This window comes from Microchirus variegatus, assembly GCF_963457635.1.
Source record: "Microchirus variegatus genome assembly, chromosome: 8".
NCBI lineage: Eukaryota > Metazoa > Chordata > Actinopteri > Pleuronectiformes > Soleidae > Microchirus > Microchirus variegatus.
Window position 1 is genome coordinate 18,980,077 of NC_139809.1, and position 14,362 is coordinate 18,994,438.

General features: G+C 40.5%; 1 protein-coding gene across 1 annotated transcript in view; it reads left to right on the top strand.

Moving 5' to 3' along the window:
- Positions 1-14,362, top strand: part of wwox (WW domain containing oxidoreductase) — a gene marked incomplete at its 3' end in the record, with an annotated part of 195,891 nt that overhangs the window by 55,908 nt on the left and 125,621 nt on the right. The window contains exon 6 of the mRNA XM_083893489.1: positions 6,911-6,999. Coding sequence (XP_083749615.1) covers positions 6,911-6,999 — 89 coding nt within the window. The remainder of the gene's footprint in view (positions 1-6,910; positions 7,000-14,362) is intronic.

Below are 14,362 nucleotides of genomic sequence, written 5' to 3' on the forward strand. Positions count from 1 at the left end.
TGTCTTCGCTGCTCATTCACTTTCACCGCCATTACAACATCTTACCTCCGCACCTGCAGGTAAAAGAAACAGCTATAGAATATTACGATTGCTTTATATTAATTGAATATAGAAATAAAACACACTTTGTCTTGCCCTGCTCACTCTTTTACCAGCCTGCTCTGGAGCAGAGTTGTTAACCGAGGTCTACAGGGTAAGTGTTTCATATATATGGGGGTACTTTTGATTTCTTAAGTGTTGTCCCTGCATTTTTGATCTATAAGTGGAGCTGAGGTGGCGAGGGGGCAGAGTGAGGTGAGGGGAGATGAAAACAGGGGTTAAAAAAGAGTGAGGCGGTGAAGGCTGAGACGGATAAGGGGGGAGGGGGGATGAGATTGAGCCTAGTGCATTAAGACAGTGTATTATTTGGCGGTTCCACTTGGTTGCGTCCATTAGGGGTGGCTGCTGTGCTATTAAAGGGGTCAGCGAAGTGTGTGTACCTGTGAGTGCACATGTGCCAGAATGCCTGGTGTGTGTGTGTGTTTTAAGCGTTAGTTGAGTGGTCCAGTGTCTTATTGGACAGAATGGGGGCTCCCCTGCTCTCATACCTCTTCATTTTATTGGATTGGATGGCACCAAGTTCTAATTGTATTAAAGCCCCCCCCCCCCCCCAATTCTGTCTCCATCTTTATCCACAGCAGTGACCACATGTCTTTCCCCAACACATGTGGAACACCAGGAGACACGAGACGAACTACAGAAACGAACTACAAGTGCATTTGCACTGCAGGAACCAGTGTCTTCGTGGAAGTACTGGTTGTGCTTCAGCATTTAATTTCAGCATGTCAAGGTCCAGCCACACGGTTGGCGTAGTGGTTAGCACTCTCACCTTTGCAGCAAGAGGACCCGGGTTTGAGCCCCGTTTGGAACAAGGGCCTTTCTGCATGGAATTTGAGTTTGCATGTTCTCTCCGTGTGTGTAGGTTTTCAAGTATGGTAAATTGGTCACTCTAAATTGACTGTAGGTGTAAATTTGTGAATGGTTGTTTGTCTCTATATGTGGCTCTGCAATGGACTGGCAAACTTTCCCAGGTGTACCCCACCTATCGCCCTATGTCAACCCTTCGACCCTCCAGTGGAGGATAAAGGTGGATGGTCAAGCTCCACACCTCAACTTGTAACATTTCCTTACTTTAAAGCCTCTTTTACACTAAAATCAACATCTTCACCCGGGTTAGAACATCTCATAAACTCTACAGTGACCAAAGTGATCTTAGCTCGTTCGTGAAAACAACATATTGAGCACTGTCCCAAGTTTTGCTGGAAACATTGATGGATAATGGCTGGAAGATGGATGCACTTATATTATAATTATACCAGAATTTGCGTCGTTGAGTGTTCAGCCAGGTCTTGTGTTCCCACAAATGCTTCGATCAGGCAGTGAATTCAAATTAAATATACTCGTGCAGTGCCAGTGCAAAATCTGTTTTTGTGTGTGTTTTTAGTAATTGTTGGTTTGGTGTGTTTGAATGCTCAGTGTTACTATTACACCGCCTAGAGTTCAGTATAGGGTGACAGCTGCAGGAAAGAAGCTTCCTCTGAACCTGCTGGTTCAGGTGCGGAGAGACCTGTAGCGCCTCCCGGAGGAGAGTGGGGTGAGCAGTCTGTGGTTGGGGGCACTGCGTTCGTCACCTGCCTTAGCTTGACGGCGACTTGTCTCAGGGGGAGTGGCTACAGTAGATCGGCGAAAGCCAATGTGTGCTCCTTTTAGCGATATATATTTAACAATATCTTTTGCATTACTTATCCAAACAATGTCAAACTTGGCACTGCGCTTGTGTCCGTAGCAAGACACCTGTCAACTGTTTTGAATGTAAAGTATGATGCCTCTGTAAAGCAGCATGGTTTAAATCTCTTTAGTTTCCTGTTTCTGTCGTATTGATGTCTTGTTATAAACATTATTTCCTTCTAATGACCTCAATGCTAATGGCCTGATGTTTAATTTGTCCTGTAGAATTTTTACAGTTTTATAGTACCACTTTAATAATGATCCAATCCGTTTTAGTGCTTAGCAGTTAGCTCTGCTGTTAACTTTGCTGTTAGCTGATCACAGCATCAACATTGCTGTCAATCTGTCTTTTCTCTCCCACCATGTCAGTAACTCTACAAAACATCTGTTCACACGTCATCATGCTAATTTGTCTAATCTTCCCCGGTCTTTGGAATCTTTTTAATTCTTTGAAAAAGAAAGTTGCTCTAACTTTTGGGTGGAAACGTGGCTTACCTCAACTCATAGAGACACCCCCCCCCCCCTCCTCCTCTATAGCTTCCCCCTGGTGAAAGTCATAAAGGTCATTGTCATGTTACAGACAGCTGTTCTCTTGGGCTGACGGCTGGGGGGGTTGGTCATGGTGGGCAGAGGGATCTGATGCCTGTCTTATCATCATGGTGACCTTGCTGGCTTCCGTCTCCACCGCGTGGCTCCTCGCCGGACGCGCCTTCGTGTCCATGTATGCGAAGTCACCATCGGTTCAAGTTTTCAGGCTGCAGAGCTTATTTACCAACTGTTTCATTCATAATTAGCCCTTTTGCTTTCTGCTGGACCAATAGGTTGTGTGTAGCTGGGGGCAGTAAGCTCTGTCACCCCGAGCCGAGCTCTGTGGTGTTGCACACTCAGCGATTACTCCGGAGTTAACCAGAGAGGCTTTGCTGCCTCTCACTTTTCCTTTGCCCTTGAAGAGACGAGGAGTTGTCAGGGTCCTCATAAAAACCCTGAACGATTGCGTCCGTGCATTCTCCCTCTCTTTTTCTATCCCTTTTTTCCTCTTCCCCTTCCAAAACCTGGCCATCTGTCTAATTGTTCACCTCCATCGCTTTAATGCTTTTTACATGCTTTTCCCCCCTCTTTCCAGGCAATAAACTTTATTTTCTTCGCAAGACTTCAATCTGCAGGGGGAGGGTAGGCGGACAGGCAGGCAGGCAGGCAGGCTGCTCACCTTCTCCCTGCTGGATTTGCTCCAGTGCCCCCCCCCCATACAACCCCCCTCTATCCTCCCTCTGGTCTCCCATTACTCCATCTCTTCCCCCCCACCCCCCGTCTCCAGAGAAGGGGATACATGTTCGTCAAGCTGACACCTGCTCTCATCTTCTCTGCTGGTCATACAAACATTGAAGGCTACCCTGTTGAGGAGGCCTTACACTGACCTGTTAATGATCTCACTGCTGCGTTCACTGACCTTGTTTCAGCTTTCTCTGCATTTTATAAGAACAACTGTACGCTCACATTAACCCTGTAAACTTCTGTCATCTCACTTCTTCCTCACATCATCCACTGCTCAAGTAGCCCATTTAATCCTGGATTTAATCTGCTTTCTATCAGTGGGAATGTTTTAATTTGGCACTCCCTCCCTCCACTCTTCTTAAATGACTTTACATTGCGTGCAGGTTTATATCAATCGAGGTTCCAGTCAACTTTAGTTGAAACTCAAGACTCTAATATCTTTTTCATCTGCTTCATTTTTGGCAGTGATGCACATTTTGGCGTAATTTCTGGTACAAATGTAAGGTGCAGCTACACTTTTTTTTAGTGAACCTAAGTTTTTCCAATCTGAAACAGCCCTCTTTGTTTTTTTTTTAAATCCCATTTTATTTCAAGTAGCGACTTGAACTCATTGGCCAATTGAAGACCAAGGTATTTCCAATTTTCAATTTGACAATGAGCTTTGTTGTGGTGTTGTTTTCTTCTTCCTCTGACTCATTTAGTTTCTAGCTTATTTGGTGATGGACTGACCAACCACTGGCACTGGGAAGCGTTAATAAACTTTTTTTAGCAGGTTCACCTGTGTTAAAAAACAAGACCACATCTTTCTTATAGAGCAAACCTGTCATGATCTTCTCTACATTTCTGTATAATATATACTGTGCCAAAGTGACCAGGAGTGTGAATGCATATTGCACATACAAGTCATTAAATTAGACAGTTGTCTCCTCTCACCTGTGATTACTGCTGTGTGCAGATCATATAAGCAGGTACCCTGTAATCATATCTATAATAGCCATAATCAGACCTTTAATGGTTTGTAATAGCATCCATATAATGGTATGGAGTAGCATCAAGAGAATAATTCAGGCATAGATAATGGTGTGATAGCACGGTTTTACCCTTGAGTCACAACACTGAATTTGTTGTGTGTGTATGGGTGTGCGTGCGCCTGTGTATGCATGTGTAAATACACCCCTGGGCAGTTAAGGTGTCTGTAAAATGCCTGAAGAATCACATTTCCATCAGGAGCTGCTCTTAACCCTTTCTTGTTTTCTTTGTGCTCACTGCTCCATGGAGCGTCCTTGCTGTGAGTGTCATGTACACTTAGCTCCGTGGAGACAGACACACAGAGGAAAGACATTCGCGCGTATGACGCGCACAGACTGAAGATCAGATCAGTAGAAACAGGCTGACAGGGGAACGCAGCAGCAGCAGCAGCAGCAGCAGCAGCAGCAGCAGTAGGAGCCGCGGTGGAGGTGGCGGATGGAGAGCAGAACGCTGAACGCTCTTCCGGGGTGTAATGTGAGCTGACAGCGTCCCTCAGGGATGGCGGGCAGGACGACAGGGAGAGGTAGCAGCAGGAATACCTGGTGCTGCTGGAGCCAGAACTCAGCTGGGAGTCCTGGGAGAAATATCTCATTCTTTTTCCCTTTCCAGCATGAGTGATGAGTCTAATGGAGCGTTCGACTGAACAGAACATGCCCTACCATTCACACTTTACGCTCTTGTGCTAACATTCAACAATGTCCCATGTGAATTTGTATGTTGAAGACAGATTGAACCTGAGTTATCTGTTTAGAGGATCTGTACTGATAAATATGTAGAGGAAGGTAAGACAGGGACAGAGGAAAGAGTGAGTTTACTGTCTCTTTTACGCTGAAATGAGCAGGGATACCCTGGATCTGTGAACCCTCTAAAAATAGGTAGATTAACAACGTTTTCTTTGTCAGTAGTGTGTATGCTCTATAGCCAGTCTATTCAAATGGTGGCCTGTGGACCACATGCAGCCCTAAAGCAACCTCTTAGTGACCCAGTCTGTTGTCCCACAAGAAACACTAAGAAAAAACTCTCTCAAAGCATCCTTCATAGATTCTGACAGTATAGCACTGACCGTGAATGCAGCTCCTGATAGGGTTGATAGTTCTTTTGTATGTTATAGACTTTGAGTTGTACCTGTGACAATTGACACAATTTTAAATAGTTACAGCTAATATTGTGCTTTTTTTTTTTTTTTTTTTTGCACATTTTTTTGTATTGCTAGTACCTCGGATTGTGTACAGGCACGGTTCTTTTATTATTTTTTAAAAACACTTTTTTGATGTACCTTCTATTTATTTTTACTGGTTTAAAATTTGTCATCACATGCTAGCTAAATTAATTATTATTAATTATTAAATAGATAATTGAATATATAGTATTTATTCACCTGTGGGTCACCCATGCATGAATTGTGATAACCAAGAAGAGGGGAATAACAATAACATGGTGGAGCTCAATGACTATTTTCAGTTTTTTATTTATTTATTTTTTTTTTAAAATATATTTTGTAATTGTTTAACCCTTTCTTTTTTTTGAAATTCTTTTTTTATTATGATTTTCAGGTCCATACAAACAGTAATAACACCATTTTTTTTATGCAAACGATGCAACTTAAAGTGCTTCACCGGATAAAAAAGACAACAAGGAAGAACCCAGTGACCATCCCAACAACTCATAATATTGACAAATATCAAAGTTTTATCAAAATAGAGGAGGGAAATTAAGGAAACTGAGAACGTGGGGAAATGCTAACATGGGTCACACTGACAGTCTTGAGGAATATGTAAATGATATGTAAATGTAGCAAATGAAAAAGATATATTATTATTATTCATTATATTTCTAGAGCAAAAAAAGGCTATATTGATGAGGTGAAATGGACTAAATCTAATCTAAATCTATTTTGAATAAATTCAGTTAAAAGCTAGCTTTTAGTCTAAAGAAATACTGATATTCTCTGGTGTAACAGTGAAAGTATGCCTCACCACAGGTTTTTGTCCTGACTCTGAGGATGATCAAAAGACTGCTCCTTGGGGACCTGAGGGTTTTTGAAGGGTTTTTGAGGGTTTCATATTTTAAAAGTGGGGCTAAGACCACTGAGAGCTTTAAAACTTTGCTCCATCTTTAAATTGATAAATTGTGCTGTCCCATGTTGTAAAAAAAATGTACAACATCTAACAGCTTTGCTAATGACTGGAAAATATGAATGTGCAAATGATGCTGGAAATGATGTAGGACATTTCTGAAAAAAAAAATTAAAAAAAATAAATGAAGAAACGGGCTTTTAGCTTCGATTTTTTTTAGAGGGTGTTGTCTGCCCCATGTATTTAAAACACAACAACACAATCGTGTATTGTTATGAGAAACATATAGTCATTTATGCCGGCATGTGTTGCTGGTGAGGCCTTTGCCCTGCAGCAGAATGGTACAGCAGGATGGAGGGAATGACGAATATTTAGCCTGTCTCCCTCAGTGTGTAAATGCAGCTATGCATTCACTCTTTAAGTCATTTATCTTTCTCCGCTCCTCTTCTCTCCTCACCCTGTCTCCCAACATATGGCGTAAGATGAGCCACACACATACGCACAAACACGTGCTGAGAGAAAAAAAAAATCTATCGAGCTCTTCAAGGGGCTTCAGACAAGATTATAACCATGTGTCAGCACTTTTCTCACTTCATTTTACCAGACTGTGATAGACTATAGCGATAGTGAGCCTTTTTTGGAATTCTACGATTGTTGCCGAAAATCGCAAATTTGCCTCAGTTTTGCAGAACACGTAAAACCCGTGATGCTCTGATAAGGACAAGCTGTTGTGTAACAATCATACGTCTGTGTTTCTGTCTCAACAGCAAAAAGCCAGAGTAGAAGCCATGATGTGTGATCTGGCCCGACTCTGCAGTGTCAGGGAGTTTGCCCAATCTTTCAAGGCCAAGAAACTGTGAGTATCCTTTATTATTTAAAATATTAATTGGGAGGAACAAATCTTACTGTGAAACATGATGGAAAATAATTGTCCCTTGATATTTATATGATTTTACCCCACCTCCCCGATGTGCTTGACAGGAAAGTTCTGACTCTCTGCATTATCTTGCAAACAAGACCAGGCTATTTTTAAGTTATTGTGTCAAACTACATTTATGGAATCATCAGTTAAATATGATTTAAAAGAACAACAAAACTTAAAAAAGATGAATTACTTTTCCCTAAAGTAAGGTTTAAAATATCTTTCCTCATCTACCTGTTTTCCACCTTCATCTGTGTCCTCTTTCTTGTTGATTAGCTTTGGTTCACTCCACCACATTCATTCGCACAGATAAACGTATATATTGTCTATTTCCTTGACATATTCCTCTTCCACACCCGCCGGGTGCAAGTCAGTAGAAACCGATGTGAACCACAACTACACTCTTGTGTCAGTGCAACAACTTGATTAATAGATGGAGGATATTTCCCACAGGGCTGTCAAACAATTAAAACAATTAAGTAATTAAACGCTTGATTTGCTGTGATTAATCACAGTTTTTTTCCCCCCCAACTTATGATTTGTATTTAAATGTAAAAGCGCAGAATGAATGCAGACGTAACACAAAGGAAACATTTAAAGTCAAATACTGTTTATTGGAGCAGAGCCAGACTTCTGAGGCCCACGTCCAGATTGTGACAATGATCCAAAACTAATAATAACTGTGGCCCTACAATTAACCATTATATCATCGTGTTAATGTTTCTTTATAAACGTTAAAAATGTGACATTAATCACATTATTTGAATAACGCCCTTCTCTATAAGGTCTCTGACCTTCCTCATTTTCTGCTCCTGAAGCAAAACAATCAAGGGTCAAAATATAAGAAGCCATCGATCACATTTCCTCAGTCAAAAGAAAAGAGAATAAAGAAAGTAAAGGGAACAGATCAGAGCAGAAAAGTGAGAAGCAATATGAACTAAACAGGGTCGTCTTGCATTTAAGCCGATCGCTGTATCATTGTTACGCCTGACTTGGAGTACATTGTATTTAATGGACATCCTGATCCAACTGTTACTGATGGACACCATATGGACAGAGCCCCAGGAGTCTGTGTGTGTGTGTGTGCGTGCGTGTGTGTATTTGTGTCTTATTGCTTGACATTGATTAACAAACTACCAGACTTTATCACACTTATTTTGTGGTGGTCAGCTTTTACAGCATGTGTCTTGCGTATTGTGGCCGGTCTCACAGTTGCTATTTTGGGGTCATGTAATCTGTCATCCATAGTTTGCCTGCTTGTGTGTGTGTGTGTGTGTGTGTGTGTGTGTAGTAGTGTCAGGGGAGCCCCTTGGGGAGAGGCAGGGCAGTCATTGCCCGTAGCAGCCCTTAGGCAGGGTATGGCCATCCAGGACACGTGTCTTGGGTCACAGCCAAACCTCATGGTGGTTTCCCCCTCAATAATGTTGTTCATTTAAAATCTCAAACATGTGCCTCTCCAATCCATAATGGCCTCGCTCACATCTGGAATAAACATCCGTCCTCAGTGATGTGATTGTAGGTGGATAGTGCTAAGTATGACACTAGGAAATTGAAATGTCTCCTGGATGTGGTGCTTCATGCCCCCGCCCTTTTTTCAAATACACATTGACATAGTTTTAACCATTAGAAAGGTAGTTCATGTTTATATAGTGGTGGTGTCTGCAAACAATTCCCTTATTTCTGATGATTTCTGAGTAGTTTAAAAGTTAAAACTGAAAGTGCCACGGAGGGCATTCCGAGTGAAGATCAAGCTGTGCACAGACTGCCCTCTGATGGTCTGATGTGCTTCTGGGCTCTACGTTTCTAATTAAATGGATTTTTTAAAGGTGTGAGTATGAATTTAAAAAGTGACTTGAAAAGTGACGGCCCTCGTCGGGAATTTGGCCATGTGCATCCTCAAACCACCTACAAATTAATGATGTTCATTGCAAGCAAAAACACTACTGACATGGGTTCACAGTATGTTGAGCTACAGTATGAGGAGCAGTCCATGAGATGCATTCAATGATCCTGGTAAAGCTCTTCACTTCTGTGGGATCTACAGTGTTTTGAGCTTAGAAGAGCAGCTTCACCATGCATTCAAAAAAAATGTCTTCAATTTTCTTACTTTTCTTAACACACAAAGTAGCAGATTCACCTCAACTTAGGCAGCAGTCGAAATATTTGTTTATTTATTTATTTATTTACTGTTTGACGTTTTTGTAACCAAACAAATAATCAGATAACAGAGTATTCGTGCTCACCCTTAACCCTAACATGGTTTCTGTGATCGGATCTGAGGACAGATTCAGGAGAGACTTGTACTTAACTCGATCTGCATGTGATGATCACTCAACATGCACGATAATACCAGATCTGAAAAGGTTCAATGAAATGATGTATCTTGACCTCTCCGTTACCCCCTGCCCCTGTTTTTTTTTTTGCATCCCTTTGTGTTTTTCCTTTGTCTATAAACCTCAGTTTCCTCCTCTCTCATGATGTCTCTTTCTCTGTCTGTGTCGCTCTCTCTCTCTCTCTCTCCACCTCAGTATTTTGGCAAGGTTGTATTTCTTCATTAGCTGTGCTGTTAGGGGGGAGTGGGGGAGTCCCAGGGGACGTCAGAGTACATTAATTCTCATCAGAAGGCGAACAGAGCACAGTGGAGGCTGGGAGCTCTGAGCTGTGAATGGCACTGGGCAGCTGTCTGACTCTAGCACCACTCTATTACCGCACGTATGTCTTCAGGCATAACACACCCGGGAGTGTACACACACACACACACCCATGTGCATACATGCATGGACATTTCTGTGCACAGAAGCATATACACATAGTTTTGTAAACAGACAAACAGGTACACAGTCCCTATCATACACACACACACACACACACACACACACACACACACACACACACACACACACACACACACACACACACACACACACACACACACACACACACACACACACACACACACACACACACACAATAATGCTCCTGCAGCGTGTCATTGACAGGTGAAATGTAATCAGAATTCCTTTTTCTCTCGTTTCTTACTCCCTTGCTTTTAAGTGCTTTAGTCAGTGGCTTTCACGCTGCTCTGTGTTCCATTGACCCCAATTCTGCTTTAATTGCCTGTCCTTTGAAATGAAATTACCTGATATTGATATTGTTGAATGCAGTGCAATTTTATTGGGATGTAATTGATGTAGGACAGTGCTGACAGAGTGCTCGTAATACAGTTTTTACTGAACGGGTTGTAATTAACACATGCAATTTGTCTTCACCTGTGATTTTGTTTTGCTTTTTCAAACTACATTCATATTGTTTGTAATATGTGGCTGTTATAAATAAATGCAGGTCATAACAGAGGTTGACAGGCCCATTTTTGCCACTTTGTTTACAACTTTATTATTTATTAGTGCAAGTTGACACATTTTTATTCTTGAAAACTTCATATTTCTTCATCACTAAAACTTCATATTTCAAAGTTTTCTCTTATATAGAGTGTCATTTTGTTGATTCATTATTTTGTATCTATTTGTTGTTAGAGATTCATTTATTAAAGTCTCTAATAATAATATCTATTGTAAGAAAAAGTCTTGAAAAGCAATGTCATGGAAATTCAGGATACATCAATATAATGCTTACATATAGTGCAAACTTATTTTCAGATACAATACACTTACTTGACCTCATATTATGTAAAGCAAGTTAAAAAAATAACACTTCATACATCATCAAGTGAGTGAACACTTAAACAAAATGCGATATAATTATTATCTTGAATCTCTGCTTAATAAAAATAATATCCACATGGGACCTTTAAATACATGCATTATTTTTTTAATTTTTTAATCATATTTATTCAAGATATGCAGTTCTGTTTATCATTGGTTATTATTAAACTAATATATTTTATCAGATGGGAGGAAAAAAAAGAAAACCAGTCCTAAAATGTGTTGGCATGAAGATTGGCATCTGCCATATAAAAACTCATACTGGTCCACCTTTAAACCAGTTTTCATTAGTTACATTAGTAACATTAGCTAACCCACTTTATATTCTCACATCTCTGGCATGTGTGTGTGTGTGTGTGTGTGTGTGAACATGGAGCCGGATGAGTGGTGTACACTTATTTACTGTATGCGTGTGTTTGTCTGTGCCAGTTTTCCTGTTGCCAATAAAGTGCAGTGTTAATGACCAGTAGCGTGAGCCCAGCTCGCACAGGCAATATCTTCTGCTGGCCCACATTATCATAGAGGTCAGGGGTCATACCCAGGGGGGTTATTTAAAGTAAATATATAAACTGATGTCTCCCTGTTTGGTAGTTAACACCCTCGTTTGACCAGCGCTGAGATTGCACAGTGCACACAGTGTTGTGTTAGGGCTTAATGTGGAGAGCGGGACTGTGGTGAGCAGCAATAGGCCTATTAAAGACATTCATTAGACCTGTGCTTATGAGAGAGGGACTAACTGGTGGGCAGTTGAATTAACAGGCCTTTTACATTACAAGCAGACTCACCTGAGGCCCATCTGAGCTGTGTGGTGGAAATCGCTCTGCTGGCCAGAGGAAAGTTGCTTATTGCAGTTTTTGATCACAAATATTTGATGTTGTTTGAGTGACACAGTCTTTTTAAGCCAGTTCTTTCTTTGAATTGTAAGCAGTCACATTCAAACATTTTGACTTGTTAATTAAAATGTAGTTTAAATCAACAACTACACAGGTTGAAAGGTCAGGTCAAAAGTTCATGTGCAACCCCTCACCAGAGTTTTCCTTTGCATAGCACACTGTTAATGTACTTTACAGACTGCTTATAAAGATGGATGACTCAACTCCAAAACAAAAATTAAGCAAAAAAATCCCCCAGTTCTAGGCTCTGCCTTCTTGTGTTAAAGATGCACGATTGTGGAGTAGAGCTGCACAACTGAATCAGTCTCTGATCAGTATTTTCATGCATTTCATGCATTTTCCTTAACCTATAGTTGAACAGGTTTATTAACACGAGTTGGTTAATCACAATTAATAAGAGGAACACATCCTTTTTGCTTGGTTTCCATTTTTAATGTTGTAAATAAGTAGCAAATAAGTGACATGAATGTAACAAATCAACAACAAAAATATGAGCCTTGTATAACAATGAGGCTCTTGATGACTTGTGGGTTATTTGGGGTACAGTGAACTCTCTCTGATGACACAGGGATACACAGTAGCATCGTGACTGTAGCCGTAATGTGAAACCCGGTGAAGGTGCAGCTCAGAGGCTGATTCATCTCGCCTCACATTTGGTTCCCCGCGTTTTGTCAAAGACTTATCCGAATTATATTACTATTTTTGTTTGATGTGCGCCCTCTGCTGGAATAAATCTTACTTACATAGCGTGCAAGGTCCAGAGAAATGACAGATATCGTGTTTGATGAATAAACTCTTAATCGTTTCAGTTCTTCTTTTAAAGGCAGTTGGTATCTGTAATTGCATTACTGCCTCATTTTACCTTTACATTAACCTTGACCTTCTTAAAGGCAAGTGAGCAGACTAACCGTTGACACAAACATAAAATAACAGAAGAAAAAATGCCTTTGACAATATTTGTATCTATATCAGTGTTATCTAATTTTTTTTTATATCGAGAACCACTTTTTAAAGATGACAAACAATCACGACCTAATTTACAAAGAATGCTCATGATTTGATAAAGATTTGTGCTAATAACATTTCTATATAACACAACCTTCTGTATCACCAAATCATATTTGAAATATAAGAAAACCAGCAACCATTTGCCATGAAATCACACTTCCTTTCCTTGCTGCTTTTTGGGTGAAAAATAAAACGACCCTGCTGCTGGTGTGTGCTCTGTTGATAATGTGCTAAGGTCGGCATTCTTTAAGTCGACTTGTGAGTAGGTATGTGCTCTTTAATGAACCTTGTGTGTTTGGAGGCCTGAAGGTGATCGTACAGTACACTCCTATGTAATAGCATGGGATGGCTCATTATAGCAAGGCATAACAATTCACACATTAATTTTCCAGCATCCAGTTTTTAATTAATCCAGTAGGCAGTCTTAAACACAGGGTACACAAATTGCCTTCGGCCTCATAATTAATTCTAATGGAAGAAATTAAAAATTGGTGGGGTGTGTTTGGATTGTTCGGCTGTGTTACTGTGGTTTCGAGTCGCTGGAGCGACGCTGTCACCGACAAGGATCTCTCACTGCCCTGACCAATCAGGCAATCTTCATTCAGTAGCACGCGAGCAGGGAGTGCTTCTGGCTCGCCCACACAATATCTGCAAGAATGTAAATGTGTGTCTGTGTGTGCTAAAGCATACGCTTCTTCACTGGGCCCTGAATAAGAACAGTTGTTGTTTTAAACACTCTCATGTCAAGAAAGTCACATATGCTACTAGTATTTTGCTCAGTGTCTGTGGGGTCACTGTTATGTCATTTGGTCAAGTTTAGGTCAAATTATATATCAATTATATTATATGTCAAAAAAAAGAATATCAGATGACTAAATATGCTGAATGACCAGGTTTTTCAGGCATATTCCAAATTGTGAAAGAATGGGAACATGAGACATAATTTTCTTCAGGGATGAGCCAATATGATACTCGGTATCAGTATCATCTGAAAAAGCTTATATTTATGGGTAGCCACTTTATAAAGATGCAAAACTATCATGACCTGGGTAACACCAGACTGGACAGACACCAGAATCTATGGACGTAGATCAAAAATATCTCTGTATGCAGTTGGATAGACCTAAAACCTAAAACCAGACCAATGATCCCAATGACATATGCAGAGCGACGTAAACGTAATAGCAATGGCTCTCTAATAATTAGGGGTGTCATGATTATCCAATTTTTGTTGATTTTAAGATCACTATTCGATTTGATTAGTGCAGATGGGTCTGCCATTTGATTTGTTTAGTTTAGTCTTGGATCTTTCATAGGTTTCATGATAACTCATTACATTTTTAATTTTTTTTTACCTTTGTCATGGTCTCATGGTGCCATGAGTGATATAATGTCTATCGTGTTTGCAATCTACCACACTAAGGCCTTATTGTCATATTTAAATACTTTATTAAAGCGGACCTAGAGTGCTCCTGTTGCACATATATGTTAGTTATGGAGGTCTACTTACATACATTAACTTGTTTTTATGGTCAAAAACCTCCTAGTTGCTGTAAACGAGCCGATATAAATCCTGTTTTCTGACGCTGTTTCTTAGCCGCGAGATCTGAGACTCAACTCTCTCACCCAGAAGACAGAGTCTTGTGATTGGCCAGTACTATTCAGCACATCCGC